Below are 27,444 nucleotides of genomic sequence, written 5' to 3' on the forward strand. Positions count from 1 at the left end.
CCAGCAGTGATCATGTATAAAGCCCGGAGAATACTACAAAGAGAAAATACAAAAATACAAGTGTACAAATACAAATTGAGTTATATCAATGAATACTCCATGCACCGGGTTTAATGTGCGATAAAGCTTGCTAGGTCTTTCATTGTGATCTTATTGCCATTAACATCCGAGCAAGGTCCCTGACGGGATGCTACACGGAGCATTTCCGCGGAGGATACGGAAAGGTGCTGGCATATTACAGCGCGTGGTTCCCTTTCGAGTTTCGATGAATGTTTGAAATCAACTAAGTAGGAAACACGGACGGAAGTGGAAGTTCTATGGGCTATATTTAAAGTTCGATGATGCCGACGAGTTTTCGACAAGTAATGCAGCATGCTTTTGTCTACAAGAAATATACTTAAACATACATAGTTCAAATCCACTGCGCAGACATAATGTTTTTGAAAATATCGATCTGGCACATCTCGGTCATCTGGTGATTTAGGGATCGTAATGCGAGGCTCTTTTCTAACCATAGAAGTTCACCTGACTAATCCAACTTCGAGGCTGTGGCTGCAGGTGTCATGACAAGGTCGTCGCTAACTGCTCAGGTTATTTGCCGCGATCAAAAACCTTCTCACAAAAGAACATAGCAGATTTATGCACCAATCTTCCAACTCCTTTTATTCTTGCAGGTGACCATAATGCCGATAACCGGGTAGTACACGAACAGACACAAGAGAAAAAAATGATCGAAGGACTTCTGTCTGCGTCTTCAATCTGTCTTTTGAACATTGGACAACCCACGTGCATGCATTCGTCAACTCAATTCTGTTCAGCCTTAGATCTATCCCCTTTTATTCCACCTGTACAACAAAATATATAATGGACCATAGAGGAGAACCCGCTGGGAAGAGGCCACTTCCCATATAACCCTGTTACCATATAACTTGACACATAACCGTGTTGTCGCTAGCCTAACGACACGTCCTCCCAAGTGGAAACAAGGACAAGACGTCTATAGAGGCAATTTTCAGGAAAATGCGACTCATGGCTGATTCTTTTTCGTAGTATGATGATTGACGAAACCAATTATCTTGTCATCAACGTAACCCTTGAAGCAGCAGAACAATCCATACCACAAACATCTGGTTAGCTGCCAAAGCCCCCAAAGCCTTGGTACCCAGCAAACTACAAACGTCCTGGTGATATCCAAAATAAATCGCAGATGTCTCAGACATCTCAACGTCCACCGGATATCTGTGGGCTATCCAATGCTTCGTCCTATAGGTTGCTAAGATCCCAGACATTGTAACGTCCATTTAATATCCACTGGACATCGCAAGTTCATGTCATCACGAAACATATTTTGGCGCTGCACAGATTTGGAAACTGCTTTTGGAGAATAGTAGGAGACCAGTGCATGGCGGATATAGCTCAGACGGCTCAGACAGCTTTGCATAACAAAGCTTTCTTTTGCAGCATGTTTTTATGTACTTTAATGACGCGTACTTTTTAACAACTGTTAAAAGTTGTCACGTATTTAAATAACATGATGTTGAAGGCACAGTCCTTAATTGTCACTGATCACCTTTGCTCTTCTGGATTACAAACGGTAAAAAAAAACGCAGCAGGGCAACACAAGCAAATCAAATAAAAGTTCGTACATCACTGTAATTTCATTTATTATATATGACTAGCATTCCGCGTTTACGGCTTTTATTTTTGGGCGGATTCGGCAAGTGCTTTTCGGTGTTTATTGATTTTTGCGAAATCTGCGTTTTTCGATGTTTTCCTGGTATGTACATGGCTTGCCCGACAGTTATCGGCGAGTATAGAAATCACAATGTAATATTTCCGCACGACGTTCATGGCGTTTCAACATGGCGTTGCTCGCTGCAGTGGCGTTTTACGGCCAACGAAAGAGTAAACATTTTTCACACACAATAAAAATTCAAATTGGAGGTAGATTTACGCGTTTACATTTTTCACAATCATCGTATTTCCGTATGGTTTTCTTATCTGCATCACCAACTTGTCCGGCACGTGCGGCAATTTATCTCTGTCGAGTTTTGGAATGTCCCCCTGTCTTCGGTGTTTTTCGATTAAAACCGAATGAGGGAAAATTTACTCGGCGTATGTTTTTCAGTGTTTTTCGATTAAAACCGAAAATGCGGAACCCTACATATGACCGATAAGTGATGCTGCATATCGTCCTCTAATATCGTCTACTAACTCGTCTAACTCGTCAGTGCAGTGCATTAGTGTATATTACCATAAATTGTGGGGTAAATTCCACACTGTATATGGTAATGTGTGTCGATGTAGTACACAGCGTCATGAGTAGAGCGTGAAGTTTTGGAGAAATAATTTTTCCTAAATTGGGGGGGGGGGTTAAAAATCGGGAAAGAAACGCGATACAAATTCAGGTGGAAAAACTTCCAGTACGCTAATTCCTGGAGTACAAACAGCCACTGTCCAGGAGTGATGCGTTGTGATCAGCGATTTATCCAGACCCCCCTACAACCCACTATCACCCCCCCCAAATGTTCAGCGACACCCCCTAACTTTTTCACCTGTGTACCCGCTACAAGGGGTGCCCTGGCGATTTCAGCTTTAGACACATGTCGGCAATGATATGTTAAGCTATAATGACGTAACTATAATAACGACCCCCCCCCCCAGTTTTTTCCCAACACCCCTCCATGCTTCAGATTCTGGATAAACCACAGCCATGACACAGCGTCACTTCAAACACCAGGGTGGTAGAGCCTGGAATCATACGTACTTCTGGAGCTGTACCACCCTTCCCGCTCAGTACTCTCCGCCTCCCTCAACGAGCTCGACTCCCGTCCCCTCTCCCTCACCAAATTGCTTGGCCCCTGGCCGCATTCAGCTCACCAACGCGCGGCCCTCAAGGCTCTCTTCGCCTTTTTGGACGCCACAGGACTTCGATCCTCATTGTAAGGGCACCCATTCCTTCATTCCCCGCTTCAACCTCCAGCAATGCGGTAGAGTATCGCCCCCGGCGATAAAACTACCCACCTATTATCCTAAAATAAAGTTGTTGTTTATTGTTTAATAATAATAAGAGGCACATTTCCTTAATTTTCTGCTCACTTAAAAAAGAAAGAAAGAAAGAAAACTCCACTCGTCAATAGGGGGTGGAGGGAACACGAGGGCATGGCGAAGGGTACACCATGACCAACCAGATGGTCGTGATGTGGTCCCTGTGCACGTGACCGGTGACAGCCTCATTAGTTTAGCGCCAGATACGAAATATAACAGGTAAAGTTACTTTTTGCAGCACGCCTGAATAGAACTAGCAAAAGGATAAAGTTGCTATGTGGAGATGCGTAACTAACTTTGACTTCCCGACAAAGAGTAACAAATCTTTCGCATTTACTCTTCAGGAAGTACTAAAAAAATGCATTTAACGCGATGCTCTGCTTGAATAAAACCAACGAGGTTGTAAACTTATATGAATGTGCGAAATGCACTTTTGGTAGCACGCTAGTGGACCCGCCGCTTTCATCACGTGACACGGACCAGAAGGCGAAGTGGGACTGTCTGCAGCATACATTAGGCCAAATGGGACCCCCTTGAGTTGAAAGTTGGTGGACCCCCTAAGGGATTGCGAGATAGTCCGCTAAAAAGCGTTAGGCGAAATGGGAATAGGCCAAGTCGGAAGACACGGCCGTGGCTGACACGAGCCAGCCCAGTGTTGTTGAGGGAGTACTGAGCTTTGCGCCTGAATGCAATCTTTGAAATACTCAAAGAAAAAGGGAATTCAAAAAGAAATATTCGTAACTGAGATGTACTCCTCCCAGGCTTTCATAGAATCATAAGTTTATGCTGGGTTGAAATTTACTTTACAGTTCCTTTAAATGCGGTGTCCGTTTCTCGTTTTGACATAGTATTGTAACGCTCTTACAGTATTATTATTATTTCCCCCTACTTTTTCCCTATTTCCCTATTTTTTTTCCTACATGTAACTGTTGTTTGCGTGTCGGAGGATATCTCGGTTTGGTTCTCTATTAGTGCTAGCTACTGATTGTGTTGTATTGATTCGAATTATTTCCTGATGTCTGCGCTATTCAGTAGGTAAGAAACTGAGTAACTAAATTTGTGTCATGTTGCAATATTCAACTTAGCTTGCCTATTGTGACAATGAAAAAATGGCTAGGAAGCAAGCGAGCTGGTGAAGATGATGCATAATGTAAAAACCCCCGAGACTAGGGAACACGAAGGGACAGACACAACACGAAGTCTCAAGCCTCTCTTTGAGACTTCGTGTTGTGTCTGTCCCTTCGTGTTCCCTAGTCTCGGGGTTTTTACATTATGCATTGCCTATTGGACTTAAAGTTACATACATCTATCAGGACTTGTAATTAAGATTGTCACTCCACTATTCTCATGATGGGGCACGAGTATATTAGGGTTTTTATAATAAAACTTGTAATTCTGATTGTGATCGAATTGATTAAGGATATCTTCTCTGATTAAATGTGGTATTCCACTTTAACTCTGATTCATTGAAAACTTGTGTCTATGATAACTGGCAATAAAAATATTGTGTTTGATTCCTTCTGTGTGATACTCTATGGTCAATGCTATTGTATCATACCTGTGATTACTAATAAGTAAGTATATTCTTCATTTTGTACATTGTATTATGTTTCTTATGTTTGAAGTTTTTCGGCTGGGTTTTTATTCTTCACAGATCGGCATTGCACCACTGGCATTAGTAAATATACTCCCACTTGTACTTTATGTAATGCTGTCCTTTGCATGTCTATACTTGCATGTAAACCACTCGCCACACAGCTGTTGCAGCAGAAAAAAAAAGGTGATTGAAGTGCGCCCAAGAGGAGAAAATGTGAAAGAAGTCAGCCCAGGCTGAAAAATAGTCTAGGGTAAATGCACGCACATCATTTTTAGCACGCACAGTACACGTCCTCCTCACTTCTTGGAGTCAGCCCTCCTCGTTCCGCTAGTAGACAAACTGAATACACGGTCATAATTAGGAACTACAGCTACATCTAACCCTAGCTGATCTTCCTTGGACGAAGGCAACAAAGCGCCGGGAAGCAACAGCTACAAGGTAGTTAATGTTTACCTCAGAAGGCTATGTGCAAACAGCAAACAGAAAACAACTGGTGAAAGTAAAGGACGACGAAGACAACTCGCATGCCTGGCTTGTCGTCCTTACGAACCATTGTCACTGTCGTGGCTCCGTCTGCGATGCCTGACAGCGCAGACCATTCGTGAGGGAACATGAAGCAGTATACCCTGGAAACCACCGGCTAATGTGATAGCGCAGTATACTTTCCCGAAGTCTGTATATGGCCACGTTCAGCGGAAGCGTCGTACCGGTACCTGAAGAAGAAGAAGAAGAAGACATATTGGTGATCACTGTAGACGTCTCGGACATCGACGGCCTCGAAGTGGACGTTTCACCCGTGGGTATTGAAGCGATAGATCTTGCTCGAACTGGCTTTGACGGAGCTCGCGGTAAAGAAGGCTATCCATGTTATGAAGGTGACCGGGAGAAGCCATTGCCGCCCGTGAACCGCCCTAGGCCGACGCTAGATCGCCCAGAGTTGCAGTTCTCTCTTAGCCGTGAGGAAGGAACGAGTTCAAGGGCTCATTGTAGCCACACGCGTAGGTACGCGAAAGAGAGAGAGACGGAAGACAAGAAGACGGGAAAAGACAACTACTACGAAGCACGCTCAAACATTCCTTCCTACTCGACGAAGCACGACGGGAGAAAGCACGTCTTGAAGGAAAAAAGAATTCCTCCCCACAACGGACACCGCTACGAGGATTCTGAAAAGACTGAGAAGCACCGTCGCTGGCAGCCATCGTCTTCACGTTTTAGTGGAGGGCGTCACAGTTCTGACGCCGATCGTCAGTCTGGAAGGGTATCACAGACACGACACACTTATTCCTGTGACAGACGTGCACCAGTGGCTGGATCCGGACCGTCTCTGCTGAACAGGCGTAATGCCCCTCGATACAATCGTGTCCTTCGCACCTCGGACACAACGTACAAAACACATGCCCGAAGTGGCGCGTCATCTTCCAGGACTACGTTCCACTGGAGACAACCAAGTGCAGGATCCAGACCTAGATAGCTTCACATACAGGTTGCCCAGAAGATTCCTACCAGCGCAATGCACTCCCTCTCTTACGTATTTTAATTATAGAGCTGATGTTGATGTAAGTTTTACGGCGCGGAGTGCAGACACGGTTTATGGCGAGAGGTACAACTGCCAAGACACATGATGAAATAACTAAGAATCGCTTCCTCCTTGCATGCTACAACAGTTCATATACGAGCTCGTATAATGACGACGATAAATTTTTTGACTTTCTGTAGCACGTGCTCATTAAATAATAATATTGATACTACTAAATAATACTGCAAATAATACTCAAATACTAAAATCAAATATTTACCCTTCTAGTTAAAGGGGACCTCAGAAGGTTCCGTCGCAACCATTACTTGTGAGTGATCCCGCATTGTGGTAGAGTAATCTAAAGCTACAAACAGGCAGAGGTTTTTCCTCGCTGGATGAAAGACAAGGAGCTCTCGTTGACCTCCGCAAACGGTTTGTCGAGTCATCGTGGTAGACCTTCTGAGGAGACCAATCAGAGGATGTTCCGCAATGTCGGGCTTCCTGAATGGAAAACTGAAAGCTTAAGTTCTCGCAGTTGCATTTGTTTTACGAATAAATGAGACAATCTCGGTTTTTTGCAGCGTTTACATTGAGGCGGGGTTTTTCGTGCAACAATAATGTATACTTGTTATGGCTTCTTGCAAGAGAACACAAATTTGAAGGTGCTGATATAGTTCGCATTATTTTGATGTCGTCAGCGTACTGTAACAGAGTTGGATGTTTAACAGATGATACAAGGTCATTAATGAAAATGTTGAAGAGCAAGGAGCCAAGGTTGGACCCTTGCGGAATACCTGCCGAAGGAACGAAAACGTTTGAGTGAGAACCATGAGACGAGGACACATCAAGTGCGCTCACGTTAATAAGATTCAAGAAAGCAAATAAGACATTCAGAGACTCCATACGATTGACAAAAGAATATCGCGATTAGGTCGAACGCTTTGGAAATATCGAGATAAATAACATCAACTTGACCACGTGTGTTGACAGTCGGCGAAACCATAGAGAGAAAAGACACAAGGTTGGAGAGCGTTGACCTTCCCGCAAGAAAACCATGTTGTTTCTGTATAAATTTGGTTTGAAACAAGAGAGGAGGCTAGTGCAAACGATGTGTTCAGGTACTTTGGAGGAGGCACATCATATGCTGATAGGTCTGTAATTTAGTAGAATTAGTTTGCGGACTTGTGAACAGGAGCAATTACAAGCGACTACCACTGACTAGGAAAAACCATGAGTTTTAGCTGCAACTTGAAAATATACGTAAGTGCAGGCGCAAAAATATCACAGTACCGTATTTTCCGGTGTATAAAGCGCACCCCTAAAAACGAGCCAAAGTTGAAAAACGTTCCATGTATAACACGCACCGGTGCATAACGCGCACCGCAATGGTGCTACAAGCTTCTTACTACCACCAGTATACACAATAAACCAAAGCGGTATATCATATATGCGTATACTATATTTGAAACACATTTAGTCAAATCTGTTAAACCCCGATGCAACAGAGTCGGTGTCATAGTATACTTCGGTCTCCTCTCTTCTGTTTCACGTCCCTTGTCAATCACGCCGTTCTTCTGAAATGAATTCAAGATTATTGACAGCTGAAATGGCATCCTTATGCAGCATCATTAACATTTTATGAACTCCAGAGCCCTTTCGCTCGTCTTGTCAACTAACCCTAAGAGATATGGGTGAAAGCCACAATACTCTCGAAGAGGCTGGAATTTGTACGTCACCGACCTGAGAAGGAACTCTGCAGGAAAATATTTCGGTGTACAACGCGCAGGACCTCTTCAGAATACTTTTTTTACTGTATAACGCGCGCGTTATACACCGGAAAATACGGTAAGCTTTGAGGAATACGGTATACCATCAGGCCCTGGCGTGGTCGTCCGCTTTAGTCGACGGATCGCAGCAACAAAGTCACTCTCAGTAATACAAACAGCGTAAATGATCAGTATGCATAGGACAAGTGGCGTCAGCTGCTTTAGTTGTACGCAGAGTATGTTCTCATATACGGCAGCAAAATAATCAGAAAACATATTTGCAAGAGGGTCTGTCTGTATGGCACCGGTCACCAAGTGGAGCATAAGTTGTCTCAGGATCACGTCTCTCCCGTTTAGACCAGTTCTAGAATTTTCTGGGATTATTGTGTACATGGCCTTCCACTTGCTTCAAGTATAATCTCCAATCATTTTACAAGATTCTTCGAAGAGCGAAAAAATGTTCATAGTCAGACTGATTCTGTCGGCTTTGAATTTTCTGTGATATTTATTTCTTTTTTTTTCTTTTTTGCGCAGGTACAAACGCGCTCGATACGAGAACCAAGTGGATAATCCTCAAGAGCAGGGTTTGTGGAGCGCTAGAAAGTGGGGAGATACCTTCAGAGACAATCGCAGCAAATATAAATACTGCTGTATCTAGATCAGTACACGTAAACACAGAAAGGAAGTCAGTGGAAACAAGATGGTGATATAAGCCAACATAGCCCCCTTGAGATAAAGAAAGCTGTGAAGCACCATGAGACACAGACTGGACATACATTCGTCGTAGAGTAGTTAACAAAGGAGGATGATAGTCATCAATGGGAAGCAGTGGATGAGAAGCTGTTGTAACAGATGCATCAGTATCGACAAAGCACAAGTCAAGCAGTGGCCTTCCTTGTTAAGGACGCGGTTGAGCTGGGTAAGTTGGTGAAAGCGTGAAAAGTCATGAAGTGTGTTTTCAAGGCGGATCGAAGTGGCACCATTACTGAGTGCTTCATTATCGAAATCAATACCAAGAGCGTTAAAGTCACCTAGAAGTAAGTTGTCTAGAAGTCGTTGTCTGTTTAATAGCCGCTGGCGCCGTATGGGCCGCTGACCAACATATCGTGATCTGTAGTCAAAACCCGTGATTAAATACGACGAGAAAAGATGCACACACCTTGCTCAGACTCACACCTGAGGTCTGAGCAAGGTATCGAGCGACGCACAAGATTCCATTACAGTGCCCTTTACCATGGACTTCGTATTTCCGGTCGATTTCCTATTCATCGTTGATGCCGGTTGATCAGGTGGTGGACGTGCACTATAATTTTCTACACTCCCAAATGTTTGTTGACAGGCCTCACCTGCTTTCTTTCCTGTACATCCCCCTGCAGGGGATTGTGTTTGATTTTTCAGTTTCAGGTCCTTTCCAACGCCCATCCCGTGCTCGTATCCAGGTTAAACCACAGATTAAAACTAGGATTTCATTCCACAAGACCGCAAATACTTGAAAGAAGGAAGTCACTGAAAATGTTAGCCAGCTACAGGACACAAACCCTCATCTTCCGGATTGCTGGTCCAGGGCTCTGCCAATTGGGCTAAGCTAACACACCACCCCCAACGACTTACGAAGGGTGTGTCATTTGAAGGGACAAACCACATAAGCTCCTCCAAGAATCGTGGCAACATACGCGCTGATCCATTGCATTGTAACAAAAAACCGTGGCCCCCTTCCCGAACAATACGGTGTCGGCTCTCCCGCTCAGTCTTGCAACGATGATGCCCGTCGTATGACAGGCGAACGTCTGCTTAAAGTTTGTTTGGTTTGTTACGTTAAGCCGGAGTCCTCTCTTTCTTTCGTTATGTTATCTCCCGGCTTTTGGAGAATTTTCACATACTTCTTGGCATTCACAGTGACTGTCGACCCGGTCTGTGACAACCTTTGTAGACATCAGGGATATTTGAATCCAGGCTTTGCGCGGAATGTCATCTCTGGCGTGTAGGGAGTATTGGTAGTCCTGTGGAGCTCACCCTGTCTCCTAGCTTTCGGGCTCTCCCCATTTTTTCACCAGCTTTCTTTTGTGTGTGTGTCTTTCTCTGCCTGTCGGGTCTGCCTCTCTCTCTCTCTCCCTTCTCTGTTTGATGTGCACGTTGCAAGGCCCTTGAAGCAGTGTGTGGGAGTGTGTTAAAATTCCCGCTGAAAATCCTAACACCACTTTCCCTCTTGAAGCAGATGGTGGGGTGGTGGTTGGTGGTGATAGGGCTTGCCGTTGTCGGCCTCACGTATGTGGGCAACGTCACGACTGAGCCCATGGTGGAATGTGCGTCCTGGGCTGACTTCTAAGGGAACTCTTGAAGCAGGAACTTCACCAACTAGCACGCTCTAGACCAACCATATTGCCGGGCGATACTTTTATCACTCTTGATTTGCGAAAAGTGCCGTGCGTACGCTTTTTTGTGACATTGTCATAGTGTCTCGCGGGGGGTAGGGGTGTTGGTTCTAGGGGGGGGGGGGGGGTGACACTCGATCTGCTGGTTTTCGGCATTTTTCTTTGTGTGTGTGTGTGTGTGTGTACACTGTGTAAGACCCTTCAAGTAGTACGTTTGAGTGCGCGAAAATCCCTCCTGAATATCCTAAACATGACCAAAATGCTGTGACAAAAACTTAAAGCGTGCTTCACCTGCATTCTCCCAAAGGCGCAAGGCACCAGGAATGCAAACTCGCCAGTGGTTCGTTTGGTTGATACCGCTCCGCGTTTGTTCTCTAGAGGTGCGTTGATTAAGCACCAAGTATGATTCTTATCACAAATTTGTCGGTAAGTAACGCTGTCTTCGAGGTTCCTTTTAGGTTCCAACGCACGAGCGTACAGGTGAACACTGCTTTACGCTCTATCCGTATTTGTTTCACTTGTTGTCACTTTTGTCAATTTCTTGTGGGACCTCAGACGACCGAAAATAATAGGCGACGATCAAGAGGGAAATGATCCAGAAATATATATGACAACTATAATATGATATGAGCAACGATAACGCTATGGATAACGCGTGCCATCAAGCTTCTTCATCTTCCTCTCTGCAGACCATGGAGTGGTGGTGGTACAGGTCCCGACAAGAGTTTAGGAACACCGGAGTTGTGTATATAGTCATCGGAGCGACACCATGGCTGCAAACATGAGCAGGTAGACTTACAAACAGGTGACAGGGTACTCCATGCACTTCTCAGTAAGTGTGACCACTCCCGTTCGCTGCTATGGTGTCGCTCCGATCAAGAAATACGTCGCTCTGGTGTTCCGTAGACTTTTGTCGGGATCTGTACTGAAGGTACTGCTTGCGGTATAGTTCACGCACTATTTGGCTATCGTCGAATGCTGAGACAGATGGTACTCTGGGCTTTACGATCTCCAGCAACACACGAACTGGGAGGCCTTTCGGGTGCAGCATCCGCAAAGTACGTCCAGGTGTCTTCTCTGATCAGCAGCATTTTCATTTTAAACTTCCACGCCTGGTAGTTTCCATCCGCCAGCTGCGCCACTGTGAACTAACTGGGAGTCTCCCATGGCTTGAGCCAGCAAACGAGACGGAGGCAACTAGTGGTGAAGAGCGCAGCCTGGGCCCATAACCTGTATTGGAAGCAACGCAAGACCAGGCAATGCCAGCGAGCAAGACGGGTTTACTGTGCGGGTGAGCAGCGCAAAATTAGCTGAGAACTGAGGCACGCGACAAAGTGCACGCACGCCCACAGTACTTGTCGCTCTCTTCTTACAGATATAACACCCTCTGCTAACACTCCCCCTCGACAACTAGGGCTTAATAAGGCCCATGCACTCTCTGATGGTCTCGTAGGGCTGTCGTGGAAGAGGCTTCGTCAATGCGTCGGCAACCATCTCGCCCGTCTGACAATATTCGAACTCGACGTGTTTGCGTTGCACCAAGTCTCTGAGGTGGTGGTGGCGAACGTCGATGTTTTTCGTTCTCGCGCTCAGACCTTCTCCAAGTGCAAGCTTGATGCAGCTTTTGTTGTCTTCAAGCATGCGAGTGGGCTCCGCCAGACGATGACCAAAACGGTGGATGGTCGAAAGAGTCGTTAGCTAACTGCGGGGATGGGGTAACTTCGCCAATTATCCTGACGGTTACCGTGGTACAGGAAGCATCCCAATGAAGACTACTGAGGGAAGCTCAGATGTTTTCTAATCCCAGAGCAAGAGGGTTAGCACACCCCTCCCTCTCCTGTGCCACCATCATCTCTCCCCTCTTCTCCCTCCCCTGGGTGCACCGAGCCGCCACTTCAGAGCAGGCTGACTGCGCCTTCCCCCTACATCACCCCCCCCCCCCGTTAGCCAATTGTCATCCGATCATTTGCCAACCGTCGGCCATCGGCCATTGCTTGCTTGGGTAGCCAAAGGACTTCTTGTGAAGCGTACGCTGCCGCGACGTACTCTGCTTCAGTAGAAGACAGAGCAACGGAAAGCTGCTTCCTTGTTGACCAGGAGATGGGGCTGCCTCCTAATTTTATCAGCTATCCACTGGTCGATTTACGATCCGACAGGTCTCCAGCCCGATCCACGTCTACGTAGCACAGTAGGTGCATGCCTGGGTCTGCTGTAAGCTTCAGCTTGAGGCCTCGACTGTAACTGAGGTACCGCAACAACTTCTTGACGGCATGCCAGTCTCGCTGCCGCGGTTTGCTGACGCGGCGGCACAGGACCGCAATTGCGCATGAAATATCCGGACGGGTGGTCGTGCTAAGATACAGAAGCTCTCCTACAGCCTGCCGATATTGTAAGCTTGTCTTGCTCGCTGGCATTGCCTGGTCTTTGCGTTCCTTCCCACAGGTTATGGGCCCAGGCTGAGCTCTTCACCACTATTGCCTCTGTCTCGTTGTTGGGCGGTATTGCTTGCACTACTGCTGGGTAGTTTCATTTATAATCGAGTGATGCCCGGCAGTCACATTTTTTATTTCTCTCGAAAAAAGTATATGTTATCCCACCCACAAAGAGATGCAAAAGGTGCCTGACTGCAGGTCTCTGCGATATTTTCTTCTCCGTCCACGGCGCTTCGAAGCAACCGGCGCGATTTGGCGGCTTAAATTTTTTCCAACTTCGTGACCTTGTATCTCTTGAACGAGGTGTCTCATTTGAACGAATTTTTTTGCTGACAGAGTGGATGGTGCACGTTCCACCGTGTGCCATTAAACTTATATGGTCAAGAGAAAAGTATACGAAAAAAATCTGAAAAACGCAACAGAGAGCCTTTTTACCGCACGTGTCATGGTCGAGGCCCTGGATCTCCGACTGTGATTTTCTTTGCATGAGCAGAAAGATCATTCTTTGCTCTTTCGTTCCACGTTAAATACATTGCTTTATCTACAGCCATTACCCCGTATCAATGCCGGGAACACGGAAGGGTAGGGTAAAAATCTCATTTTCGCTGCAGTTTTTACCCAAAAAGGACATCTTCAAATTTTCCGATATTTTGTACTAACATAGCTGAGACATAGCTCTTTGAGGACATGCAATAAAATGTTTGCTTATTTTGGTCCCACAGGGCGCGCACTTTTTTTTTTTTCGCACCCTTATTGGGCAGCGCTCGCACGTCAAACACACGTACAAAGAGTAGACTTCTACCCCACTCCTGTCTTCTTTTTTTTTTTGGCTTTCGGTGAGGGTGCCGTTATGCCGAAGGCCGAGTATAGGAATGATTGTATCTCTACTCACTCTCTCACTCTCTGTTGTTGCTACTCACTCTCTGTTGTAGCTCGTCTCTGTTATTTCCCGTTGTTTACCCTCTCTTTGAGTCGGCTTCACCTGCGTACTCGCATCCACCTGGTTTTGTTAGAACCGCATGTGCACATTTTTCAATGCGTGACTACGTAAGGGCTGTATGTGTGTGTGTGTGTAAGAGTTCGTGCACTTTTTGAATTCCTTTTGAATTTGGTAAACAGGAAGCACATTCATATCTCGAAGCTGTAGACTAAGATTAACACGTGTGAACAGATGAGTGCTATTCATCCCGTGTTGCTGCCCCCGAGGAAAAAAAAGAAAAGAAAAAAGATTTCGTCATGGCAAGACCGGCCATGATTGCGTGAGTGTTTTAAGCAACTATACCACGTTTTCTACAACGGACCCATTATGGCCACTCATTGAAGAAACACAATCAGCTAATCACTACGTGTACGTTGAAGTCTAGTTTAGGAATGCACATTAAGTGAAACTTCCTGTTTATTTGTGGTTAACACGCACCCTTCGTCAAAACCTGCAGATTTTCACGAAGTTATCACAAGTGATAACTCTGTCTTTCAAACTGATATGTGTCATTAAACCTGATATGATTAATTTTTATATGTTCTCGTCTGGTAGTGCTGCTCTGGGTGATTAGTATACAGGGTGTTCAAAATTAAGCTTTCACGAGTGCTACGCAAACACAGCGATGACAGGAAACCGGATGATAACTTTACGCTACTTGTGTAAGAAACAGGTGCTGCTAATTATGTAGTACCTGTTTCCTACTCAAGGAACAGAAAAATAGCACCAGTTTTTCTTTTGTTCGCTTATTTATAAAGTGGGAGTGAAAGCTTAATTTTGAACACCCTATATACAGGGTGTACCAGAAAACGTGTCATTGAATTATAATAGAAAAAAACTACGGCATTTGTTCTTACTAGGTTTTTGCCTCCTCCTGTTGTGAAGGTCGTGTAACGTAAGTTTAATCATGTAAATTTTTGTGAACAGAAGTCGGAAATTTGCCAAGTAAACGTCACTTTTTTATTCCACCAATGTGAAGAGCGTGTCTAATTTATTCAAATTAATGATAATTGACAGGAATATTAAGGGGCTATCCCATCAGAAAAAATAGCCGAACATCATGCTCTACGGAGCTAGCGCGCGACAAATTTGTCAACGCAATTCTTGTGAGTCCGACGAAAGGAGGTTGGAAACCCAGCCCACCCCGGCATCGCAGAGATAGATAACACAGGCATGGCTTATTGCGTTCGACTTTCGCTGGGATCGCACTTTCCTTCTCCCAATTTCAGGAACTGTCATTTTTTCTAGCGTCACTCTGTGGGCTCGGTTTAGAACCTCCTTTCGTCGGACCGCGAGCGATTCCGCTGAAAAAGTCGTGGCGCGTTATGGTTCGGTGCTACGAAACGCATGACGTCCGGCTAGATGGGATAGCTCGCGAATATCGCTGTCAATATATCGCTGAGTGAATTCGGCACGCTCTTCATATTGGTGGGGCAAAAAAGTGACCTTTACTTTACAAATTTCCGAGTTCAGTTCGCAAATATTTACATAATTAAACTTACGATACATGACATTCGTACCAGGAATTGGCAAAAACCTAGTAAGAACAAATGTCGTTGACCACATGATTCTAGGTGATGACGTAGTTTCTTTATTATAATTCATTGACACATTTTCTGGGACACCCTATATGGTTCGGTCAGGAAAAGGGGAAGGGAATACAACGCAAATGCGAACGCGCCATGTCTAATTATGCACTGCTTATTATTCATGCCGCTGACGTCAATATCTGACGTCATTTATTAACAAAGGTGGTAGTCTGCACAGAGGATGGATGGCGCTGACAGTCTCTATGATGACGTCATCTGAAGGCGCGGGGACCTGTGGGAGTTCCGCTACCTGTCTATATATACCCTGGAGAAGCTTTGTAGCTGGTGCTCAGTTTCGCGGTTAGATATGTTTTTTTTTTCTTCTTCTTCTTTGAAACGCCCACCACATCATCTTCCAATGTATGTGTGTGTGTTCTTTCACTTTTGTCCAACTTCTCGTGCCCGTTACTACGCAGTGTTGCCTTCACGGCGCACCGCGAGAAGGGAGTCTCTTCGCCTTGAGATATGTCCTCCTGTCTCAGCCCAAATTATTTCGCTCGTCTCGTGGGTTACGCATCACTCTGTAAAGTTGACTTCGTCGCGTCGTCTTCCTCTGTCAGCCTATGCAGTTTTTCAGAAGGTGTGTCCCGGAATCATGGGCATTGTTGCATTTTGGGATTTCCCGCGCAACGTTACACCGTGCCTGCTTCATTTGACTCTCACTTAGTTGCAGGAGGCACTTCGTCGCAAGCACGGATGCGTCGATTCAAGCTAGTATGCAGGAAGGGAAGTCACCACGATGGGAGCTCACACGAAGAGAAATGCACCAGGCAATAGATGAAAGAAACGACCTTCAAGTGCGACGCTGCCTTGAGACGGTACCACACCTGAAGAAATGGCTGCATCCCGATAGCAACGAATCGGCCATGCACAGAGCAGTGGAGAATAACGCTTTCTACATTTATGAATTGCTTCTTTCGCACGCGTGCATGTTCAGAAGTAAACGAGAGAAGAGATGCTTAGATGATTTGAATCCGCTTCAGCGATCAGAGCTTCAACGACAACGGTTCTTCGTTACGAAATACGAGGGCTCTTACGTAGAATACCTGAAAAACAGAACAGATTGTCAAACGAAGCATGTCGACTTCGAAACAAGTGTGGACCTCATGTATGACGCACTCGACAACATTGAGTTGATGCGACCTATTCTTCAAGTAGCCGCGACAGCGCGTAATGTAAGGATCCGCTTCGACTTCGACGGGGCGACGTCCAGCCCGTGGTGGGATGTAGTGGAACGAGCGTTCTTGGAATAACAGACTATGACAAAGAATAAATTTTTTTCGTCGCAGCCAAGATGAAAGAATCAACCGACGCGACTCCCGAAGAAAGCTCCGAAGCGCTGCACACTAGCGCACGAGCATTGTCACTTTGCACTTCAGCTGGTGTACAGGAACACGGGAAAGACCTACTGTTCCCCTGACCTCGACAGGAAACAGCGCTACGAAAATGTCCTTGAACGCATTGAGAGAAAAGGAAACTTAGACGAAATAATTAGGCTCGCGTTCGATTACGCCACTAGGCAGGAGCTCATCGTACGGGTGCCGCACATCCTTGCTCAGCATGGCAGTCCCGGAGAACGACACGCCATCCTGGAAGGTCAGGCACCGGAGCTCCTCGAATTCTACAAAGAACTTGTCCTACCAGGTATGAACAAATAGGTTAAGAAAGCCTGTCCCGGGTCGGCTAAAGACGCAGAAAACATTAAGATCCAAAATACGAAACTCCAGAAAGCAGATAAGGTAGAGGAGCACCAGGACTTCAAGGATGTCCCACTTCTCATTCTCGCGGGTTCAGAACTGTCGCTGCAGGAGATACTCGCAAACGACGCCATCAAGTCTACGGGACAGCCATATGTATTCTTTGAAGCCCCTCAGTGGGACTTCAAGCTTCAAGACGTATTAATAGAAAACAAATGCAGCTTTGTGATTCTAACTTGCGTCGATAGAAGAAAAACTTCCAAGGCACACAGTCTTCTCAGCCAGGTTTCTGACGTGACGGGCACAAGAGCCCTCCTAATTGTTTCTGACGTAGACAGAGGCTTCTCCGTGGAAGAAGCACAACGGGACGCCTTCTTTGAGAAGAAACATCACGTTGCCGTTGTCCCCGAAGCTCTTTTCAGCAACATCTCACGAGTGTGCATTGACCAAGTACGAAAAGGAATCTGCATATAGTTTCAAGGCCGAGATCATAGAGTACCCTTGGAAGCCATTATAGATTTAGGTACCTTTGCAGATTTGCTAAGCACAGCAACGTTCCTGAAACTATGCGAATCGAAGCTGATCGAAATTGGGTCGTGGGTTCCTAAACTGGAACGGTACGTTAGTGCTTGCTATATGGACCGAAGACTGGAGAGGAAGGTTGAAGTCAACGTCGCCTGGATTAGTTTAGATTCTGAAGACGAGGCCTTCGCCTTTTATGAATGTTCTCGAGCTACGGTTTCCACTTTTTTTGCAAGGGGTGTAAAAGTGTACGACATGAAGGATTTGAATGGCTTTGAAAAGTTCGTGGTTCTTGAAGACAGGGACGCTTACGAACTCCTCACAAACAGAATGCATTTTCATGGGAAAACTGTTCACCTGTTAAAATATGATAGGCTTCGAAATTCTTTCGTGTGGATCTGTTCAAATGACTGTTTAAGTCACCTTCCGTGTGTGGGAGCAGAGAGCTACCGTGAGGATTACCTGTTGGAGTCACCAGAGAAGGTAGTCATCATTTGTGGTGAACCCGGAATCGGAAAGAGTGCATTGGCCTGTCACATTCTGAGAGCCATAGAGAAAGAGAAAAAGAACAGCTGGGTGTTCTATATCGACCTTGCTCAGAACATCCTATGCGTTGAATCAAAAAGCAATGTAGAAGACGTCCAGTAGTTGGCCCTCCTGTTCGGAGGCTTTTTTTTTTTTCAGCACAGTCTGCACCATGGAAGACCCTTTGAGGTAGTCGCCATTTTCGACGGTTTCGACGAGATCGACGAAGACGATCGCCAGTATACATACTCCAGCTTGTACAGCACCTACGTTCTATGCGAATCGCAAAAATATTTCTTCTGAGCTGCAATGTGTTTAGGACGTCGATTGAAGAATCCGTTCGGACAGTGTCGTTAGAGCTGCTTCATTTTTGCAAAAGGAGCTTGCGGAGTTTTTAAAAAGATTCTGGAAGGAAAACGGCGCAAATAACATCGACGACGAAAGACTAGACACGATCACTACGCAGATGATCAATAAATATGGGGCGATGATGGGGAAGAGTATGAAGCTTTTGGACAATCCACTTCTAATTCGGATAGTCGGTGAATTAGAGACAGATCACCTCCTCGGTCGGGAGCCGACAGGAGGCGTGCAGAGTTCTGAAGAAAACAGAACCAAATTCGATATTTACAAGAAGTTCGTGGACTACAAGCAAGATACACAGGCCAAGGAGAAAATGAACTTGGACCCTGGAGCCAGTACGCGAGATTTAGTACACAGACTAAAGCAGACAAAGAAAGAAAAAATCCCAGCGGAAGCTGAGCCTCCTAGCGGCAGGTGTCATTTTTAGAACTAAGTGGCAAGATAAGATAGTAACACCGGATGAGCAAGAGGATATGGAGCCAGAGGGGAGCTCATGAAAGAAGCGGCTGAGAGCCTCCTCGGGGACGGTCTGTTAGATGGAGTTCGAAACGGTGTTCCTGTTTTCACCCACACGACCTTCACCAAATTTTTCGCAGCACAGTTTCTGTTCAACAAGGTAAAGCGAGCTACGAGTCTTGCCCTAAGAGCCACAGTTTTATAGATGTATTTAGCGACCGAGCTTCAAGGAGTTATTTTTTCCTCGACAGTTTCGCAGCATCCTTCTCACCCTCCCATTCTTCCCTTATCGGTGCAAGTATATCCTCAAATCCCACCCACTTCACAGAACAGGACATGCACCACTTGGACGAATTTAGTCGAACACCACTGCACTTGGCTGCGTTACACGTAGAGCCAGATGTACTGAAGGCCCTACCAGTGAATTGTGCGGTGAGAGCCAAAGACATTTTTGGTATGACACCCTTGATGTACGCGGATAAGCTCCAAGCGTGGGACAGACTGGATGTCCCTCCTATTCCATGCAAACTCATCTGGCACCCTGCAGCTTCCCCTCTCTTATTGCGACCCTGGAGTTTTTTGTGTGTTCGCAAAACAGCACGTACTTTCAGACGCACTTTTTGCAGAAAGTACAGTAGAGTGCGAGAAGGGGACGCCTGCCTTCGAGGCAGTCGAGCTTCCTTTTCTTCACCTGCCAGTGGACGTCTATGACGATGTGGGGAGGACACCCCTGTTCTTGTACATATGCAGACAACCGAAAATCGATCTAGTAAGGCTGCTACTTCTCAGATCACGGACGAATATTAAAGATAAAGCTGGTCGTACGCCACTGGAACTAGCGCTCGAATACGGTGAGATTAAGGCCATCAGAATGCTTCTTCCCCATTTGTGCCTGCACAACCTCGAAATTGGCACAGATACGCCTGCGCCTCGGCACCATTGGTGGATCTACGAGGAGGTGTTGATGTTATCGCGATATGGCAGACATTTTAGTGACATATATGCCAGCTTCTGATATTCGCCAGAAAAGGTACGCAGGGTAGTCTACGACGCAAAGAAAAAGGACACTTATCACGCGGCTTCTCAAGCGCTCTTTACGTTTTTAAAGGGACGGTCGCATCCGGCTCGGTCGGTTCCGAAACTATAGTGCTGTTTCACTCCCTTTTTATCACTGATAATAGCGCCGCAAACCCGACGCGAATTGGTGGCGTTGTTCCTGTGCAGTTTGATGTAACTCATGACAAGAGCAGACGACGCTATTGAAAGTATTCCGGGATTCCCTCTCCGGAGAGCCACGAAAACGTCATCCGGACCAAAGGAGTCACATGATCAGACTGCGCCAATGAGGGCGCGCCTCCCGGCACAGCTGGCAGGCGGGCGTCTGCAAGGCGCAATCTCCAATTGTCTGCTATCATGTCGGAATCAGAAAGGGATGTCGCGTCGCTGCCAAGCGATTTTGAAGAAGACACCGTCGATGAAGTGGTTGTAGACGATGACCCGTATTCGACAGGCCCGCTATCACTTCATCCTGCTCGTGACAGAGGTGATATTGGACGTGACCTGCACGACGACATGCAGTTTCAGGTACGTTTCATTACCGGATCGCAGGCGTACGGCGAACCTTTCCACACACCGGCTTCACAGGTCACTTGGCAATGACAGGTACTTCTGCGACTGCTGTAATACCGGAGAAGCATGGATGGACACCTTTGCTGTAGTTCTGTGAGCCAGATATCTGCTCTGTGTGAAAACGCCAGGTACCCACACTTCAACGAGCTTTGCGTTCAGAGAGAGCTACTGGTAGTCTACACGCCTCGTGTTGCCGATACGATCACCGGATGCGGCTTCTGTATTCAAGGGACAACAGATTCAGTGGTGCACAAACTTTTAAGCTATATCCTCCGAAGTACAGCCTACCCCCGTTTGTGCGGACCACAGTTCCCGACGGAAATGCCCCGACAGGGGGATCCGTATCAAGTCCGGATAAAAGGGGGTGGACTAAGCACGTAATAATTTCACGTGCACCGGTGTAGTTTTGAAGAGCTTTCTTGTTCTAACAACAGACTTAGTTCGTGATCAGAGCTACACCGTGTACACGCTATATATGCCGTGTAATTTTTATGGTAGTAATGTACATGCAGTATAATTTTCTCTCACTCTTTGTCTGTTCCAAAACAGATGCCTGCTACTTACAGCATATTAGTCATTGAAAGCTGGGCCCCAGAAACAGTCTCCAAATTCCAGTGTGTGCTTTACACCTAATCAGAGGACACTATACAGTCACAGTCATATTATGGATATTGTTATATTAACATCAGTAAGTTTCAGGTAAGCTTCTGCCATGTCTGCAGTGCAAAGTGTGACTGATATGATTTTTGTTTTTTGTTCTTGGAGCTGCATGTAATTTTTTAAACCCTATTCGAAAGAATTTTCCACAATTGTCATGTTCTGTACATGGAAACTGTGTTGGCTTTGCAGTAAACTCAGTGACTATGAAGGTTCAGAAGGAAAGAATCTGAAGTGATGCTTTTGAAAAAACACTATCTGCATAAACCAAAAAGTAGACAAACTTCAATCAACAAACTTACGTTGGTTCACAGTTGCAAATATCAGCTGACTTGACACTCCTCTGTTGTTCGAGTGCGTGGGTAAGAACAGCCAGATGTGGTGTTTTTGGTGCAGTTTTTATTACCTTTTATAGTACCATGCAATTATTTGATTACAATGAATCATGGACTGGTTCTAGAATTTCATTTATTACAGATAGACAATTCACACAAACCATGTATTGGAATGAAAAATAATTCATATTACACAACAGTTATTATGCCTGTGTACCTAAAAGGTTTTTATGAAATTGTAATACAGTGCTGATGTGCCCTGGATAAAACTTGGGGGGAAAAAGTGAACATGGTACATTATGAGTCTTATTCCTATCATTACCTTACCTCTTTCATGCATATGACCCTTCTTCGACAGCTATGAACAGAACTACCTTCAAGACCACTGTGATGCTTCCCACATGTCAGTGTGCACAGTAGGAAGACAAAATAGCTGGCACAGTTATGCCACCTCATATAAGTATGTACAGATTCCTTCAAAAGCTTACAGAACACAGGGTTGACGTAACTTCCTCACAGGAGTGACACCGTATCAGCGAACTGGTGTGGATGCAATTACAAATATGTGTCTAGGCTAACAAGGTGCCCACCTGTCAGTGTCAGCTACGGATGAATTTTGTGGCTAAGGTGGCACTCCTAAGAAGAGATACATGCCAACCCTGTGTTCTGTTGGAACTTTTGTCGGAATCTGTAGATACGTGTTGGGATTATTTGGTGGCAAAGATAGAACACTGTAGCAATATTTTATGCCCAATTCTGTTGGCTATTGTGTTATCACCGGGTGTAAAAGATCAAGGAAGGGCACTCGGGATACAACCACATCTTACTACATCCCCTCTAGCAATCCTTCCCCAATACCGCACAAAGCTGTTGAAAGACACTTATTTTGCCATGCAGAGTGAAATGAACGAATCTCACTCCCTAGGTTAGGGAATGTACTTTGTACATAAAATACAAGCCAGGAAAGCGGCGTAGCTGAGACCTCCTGTTGGGTGCCACCACTGTTGGTGAATGTTCCAGAGCTCTCATGACTTCAGCATTGTTGCAGGTTCTCCAAGACTTCTTCTGAAAAAAAAATAAAATAAAAACAGATTTAAATTAGTTCGATACTGCTATTTTTTCAACACCTTTACTTCTAAACAGTCCATAGGTAGTGCCACAATACTTTAGTTGTATGAATATGTAAAACTGGTTTCATATATTAGCATGCAGAATGGGTTTATCAAAAAGCAACGCTTGTCTCTGTGTAAAGCATTGGGTGGCCCTGAAAAGGGCCTTTTTTTTGTTCTTCTTCTTCTTTGTCACGGTTTCTGAGGGGTCTGAAGTGTCAGCGTGTGAGGTGGTCACAACCCTCACTTCTGGAACCTAGGAAGAAATGCAAAGTGTAATTGAACGACTAGTGGTCATAGTAAGCAGGTGGCAAACAGCTCACATACCTGGCCTGGTGCTTTTCCACAGCTTGTGCCAAAGCTGGTCTTTCACCATATGTTGCTGCACGTGGTGGTCCAATTTCCACAGAAACAGGCTCCTTTAGGTGTTTTTCTACGCGAGACAACACCTCGCCAGTGAGGATTGATGTATAGTCTAAAAGAAAAGGAGAAAGTGTGAAATGGCCACAAAACTGCGTAGCACTTTGACAGCAGCAACTAGATGCTACCTAATGACCGAAATTTTGTTAATGAGATCGTTCAGTGGCTTTTGGTCAAAGGTGAGATAGCAGAACAGAAGACAGTCTTCAAGATTTTAACAGACAGATTAGCTTTGAACCAGACTTCTGCATAATGCCCTGAAGTGATTGCATGACTTGTAATGAATTAGTGATCCATTACCCAGCGGTGTATTACTTTTCCCGCAGAGACTGTGATGAGGTGTATGAAGGATTGTCTACCTGACCGTCTCGTTTTTTTACATGTTATTGCAAATGTTCTGCCGTTTGACCCCCTTTTTTTCAAAGGAAGATATAATTTGGGTGAATTCACAGTAACGACCGGAGTAAAGTTACCTTTCCTCTTGCTATTCAGTTTCATTTAAAGTTCAGCAATTAATAATGGTGATCAGTTACTTTTTCCAAGCAACAGGCACAAGTCTGAATTCAAGCAGGATTGTTTCCCATTCAACGTTCTTGCATCCAAATTTTTTTCCTGAAAGCTTCCTATGGCATCAAGTACATGCATAGTTCGTCTTAGATAGGAAATCAACCTGCATGTACAAGACAAATGACAAAACAGCATAAATCTAGCACTGATGCTTGTTTGCAAGAACTGAGTAACATCCTGATTGTAAACTTCACAGTGGTCACATGATCAAAGTTCAGTTGGTCATGATAAGTATTGTACGTATCAACTTTTTTGTCTGTTGTACGTATGATACAGCCATTGTTTCAAACCCTGATAATTTAAACTTTTAGTTAATTCAAATTAATCTGAAATTTTTGTTTGGTCTGCTCTGTTTTCCATCTACTGAAGAGCTATATGACCCAGGCTTTACCGTCCCGTAATTCCAACTCTTCACCCACTAGTAGAATTTCCCTAACACAAAATAAAATGTGCTGACAAGCTGTTCACATGCTCATGGAGCACACATTCTATACCTAAAAGGGCTACAGAAGGTCCTGGTCTGCTATTTTCTGGGTGCGTGCTATCAAGAAAGGTAGAAACCTGTATCATATAGTTAGCTGTGAGACCAGTCAAATGTAGTGGCAGTCGGATTGCATGATGTGAGCTACAGCAGTCATGACCATCAGTTGTAGACAATTGTCGGCAACCTCCCCCCCCCCCACAAGACATATATGGCTCCATAACATAATTCTCTCTTGAAGCCCACATTTTGAGGCATTTCTGATAATTCAAACAAATTTCTATGGTCATGAGAACTGTTGAATCCCCTGGAGTTTGAATCAACAAGAGTCTACCAGGCATGATAGATTGTGTTGAGTTGCAGTACTTAGCACATGCATGATGCTCACATCTTAGAAGATACAAGAACATACCATACGTAGCATCTTCCTTTAGAGGTACGGGTACCCACGTTTTCTTGAGCTTGGATGGCTTCAAGCGGTACTGTTTCGTACCTTCCCTCTCCAACTGCGCGCGGTCCGCATTTTCATTGTAGTGGAGGATAGCCAGCTGTGTCCTACGAACCCGTCCTCATTCTCATAAGACATTTGAGTCTTCCTAAGCCTTGAAAACTGCAGATTATGTATCATACCTGGCGACCATCCCCTCGTCCGAAAATGAATAGGACTTTGGCAGGAAATGGATGAGGACACTGTGGAAAGCCTCTAGTCCGTAAGTTTGCCCGTGCGAGGAGAGCATTGGGATGTCCCTCAGGAGCATAGGTGCCATCAGGATATCCCTCACTCGTCTGTAGGTCTCTGTATCTACAATGGCATGTTGTCAGATGCATGTATGCATGTTATTGTATAGTGATACCCTAGATTAGGAACAATAACTACACTGATGTAAATATGGTTGACTCACATTTATCTAGAGTTAACTTATTTAGATTCCCCACTTCGCAAACATTGAATATGGGGACGGGTTTCAGCTTAAGATACCCCTGAGTTCAATATTTAAAGGTCTGTCACTATCCAGACCACCAGAAAATAATGGATGTCACATAAGTGAGTGTGGAGTGTGTAACACTTTACAAGCTGCAACTAAATTACATGCTCCACTATGTCAGTTTTTTCAGTGCATACCTTCTTTGAGCCACTGTCGTGGTTCCGAAAGCGGACCATGGTAGCAAACTGGGTACAGGGGGTCGTCATGCTCATGGATGTCGACAATATGGTTAAGTGCCGACACCCACTTTGCGATGCACAATTCCCCATCATCCCCACTCGTTTTCGGACACCAATAGGCATGCCTGGTCAGGCTCTCAATCCACAGTTTTACAACATTGTGCTTTGTGGAGCGGCTCAGGGCTATGAGCTTCTTCTTGATACCTGTTGGGAGACACCGTGCCTGAAATATCAAACTATTCTTACCAGTCACTATGCTCACCCTTCACGACGTGCCACACATCAAATCGGTGTTTAATATGTGGGCAGGACTCCCTCAGCATGGCCTTGATCCCAGAATGGCGGTCAGTGACTAAACTGTCCACAACCATGTCTTGGACCTCGAGGAATGCTAGGCATTTCTGAAGGCCGTACGCTTCCATGGCATTGCTGCTGGAGACCTCGGTTGACTATGTCAGAGAAAACATTAGGAATAACATATTAAGGATATACAACATATAGGTATTTTTTGCTATATAAAAAATGGAATGACTATAGGTAAGCACTATGCTTTTTTTTTTGCTCCACCAGGGCGTAGCAAGCCGACATAGGCCAGGCTGACCTCTCCTTGCGTGGACGCCACCTCCTGTTTATTAAACTTATATATACCCCCCCCCCCACTATGCACAAACAGTATCTGGGCTTTGCCCGAGAAGCCATGCTTAATCAATGAACCTCAATTATGAAATTATTTGCCCGCTAATCAACATCTCACATAGAATGCCCTGGCTGTATGACCGCACACAAAAATAGCATCTTCACAAATTTCATAGCTGTTGTGTTAAAATGTCTGATACATAAAAGCAAGTAAATATAGGATGACCACCCTATCTATGTTTCTGGTGACGATGTCATGAGTTATCCAATTCTACCAAGCATTAGCGTATAGCCAGAGGGGGATTATTGGTTCAGCCCCAAATGGTACATTTGGTAGTGCAGTTGCGAGAGAGAAATTGTGGAAAATCCTACTCTCTTATGTAAACTCCCTATAGAACCTCTCCCAAAATACTCTTCTGTCTACACTTTTGTTACTGAGCCTACAACTATGAAAAGCTGCTCTGTTGGTCATAGACAGATAGGTCTGAAGTACCTTCACCAATTCGAAGTGGATAATGCGGTTGACAGCTGTCTCCAGAAGAGTGTATGTACCATAGAGTGCTGTGTGGCCAGGTGAGTCACACCTGCCGTCTCCGGCAAGGACCAGGGGCACCGGACGAAGCTGGTCCAGGATATCAGCCTGCTTACTCATGTAGACCTTGAAACAGTTTGCAAGAGACAGACATTAGTGACTTTTAAGGCAATATGAGCGTGCATCAAAGTTAGGTGAACTGAGGACTAATTGGGTCATAGGCACTCGCAGTGTTATTTTTCCACGTTACGTCACTACACTCACGTCATTCACAGCAGGGAAAAGGTGCTGCTTCTGCGTCCTGAAGTACTGTGACTTCGTTAGGGTGGCCACCTTCATCATATCAAGCATTCGAAATGCTTTTCTGATGTTGACCCCGGAAAACAGAATGGCAGAACATAGCAGGATGTTGCCAAGTGGCCTGTCCTTCACCCATGGTTGGCTGTGCCAAGTACGCTCTTTGCCACAGCTGCAAACAGTTGTAGACTTTACAGATGTTCCCCTTGTTGTAGTGTCAACACGAGCTTCATCACTCATGCAGAAGGGGCAGACACACAACAGTTCTTGCAGGCTGGACTCAGCGACTAGGAAGAACCGCTCCTCCGGATTTACTCTGAAAAGCAGGAGGATATTTACTCTACAAATGTATAGCGTCATGTAATTATACTGTACTGAATCGTTCACTTACGTTTGACGACTGCGAGATTTTGAGTGCCCAGGCTGCTGCTGCTTCTCGTATTCATCACTAAAACAAAAGAGAGGGAGAGAAGAAGAGGAGCTTTTGTTATAGTTACTTATCCACTTAATGACTCTTATGCTTACTCTTCAGTATCCGAGCTCTCCGTTGCTGTGGACAGGTGAAACGTCGCATCCATAGGGTCAGGTTGGCTGTGTGCACCAAAGAAAAGAGTTTATTCCATTTACACTTTCCATGGGCACTGACATGTAATGCAGTTACCAAAGTCTCAGTAATAGCAATTTAGTAAATGATATGCTCATATAGCTCACATTACCTGGAGGATCCAACTGTCGTATCCAACTGCTCAGGTAC

General features: G+C 45.2%; 1 protein-coding gene across 1 annotated transcript; it reads right to left on the bottom strand.

The window, feature by feature from the left end:
* Positions 1 to 22,767: 22,767 nt before the first annotated feature.
* LOC135369235 (uncharacterized) lies at positions 22,768 to 27,437 on the bottom strand. The gene is made up of 11 exons (XM_064602856.1): positions 27,407 to 27,437; positions 27,216 to 27,281; positions 27,082 to 27,138; positions 26,658 to 27,006; positions 26,355 to 26,519; positions 25,488 to 25,674; positions 25,184 to 25,429; positions 24,691 to 24,862; positions 24,473 to 24,615; positions 22,920 to 23,067; positions 22,768 to 22,848 (listed from the first exon to the last, which is right to left on the bottom strand). Exons 2-11 carry the CDS (start codon positions 27,266 to 27,268, stop codon positions 22,836 to 22,838), a joined length of 1,533 nt encoding a protein of 510 aa, XP_064458926.1. The 5' UTR covers positions 27,269 to 27,281; positions 27,407 to 27,437; the 3' UTR covers positions 22,768 to 22,835.
* Positions 27,438 to 27,444: the final 7 nt, after the last annotated feature.

Source organism: Ornithodoros turicata, chromosome 9 (genome assembly GCF_037126465.1).
Source record: "Ornithodoros turicata isolate Travis chromosome 9, ASM3712646v1, whole genome shotgun sequence".
NCBI lineage: Eukaryota > Metazoa > Arthropoda > Arachnida > Ixodida > Argasidae > Ornithodoros > Ornithodoros turicata.

Coding starts and splice junctions, on each gene's coding strand:
- LOC135369235 (XM_064602856.1), bottom strand. CDS start 27,268: ATGGATGCGACGTTTCACCTGTCCACAGCAACGGAGAGCTCGGATACT. Junction 25,675..26,354: donor TCCACTTCGAATTGGTGAAG/GTACTTCAGACC, acceptor TCTCTGACATAG/TCAACCGAGGTCTCCAGCAG. Junction 24,616..24,690: donor GACGAGGGGATGGTCGCCAG/GTATGATACATA, acceptor ACGGGTTCGTAG/GACACAGCTGGCTATCCTCC.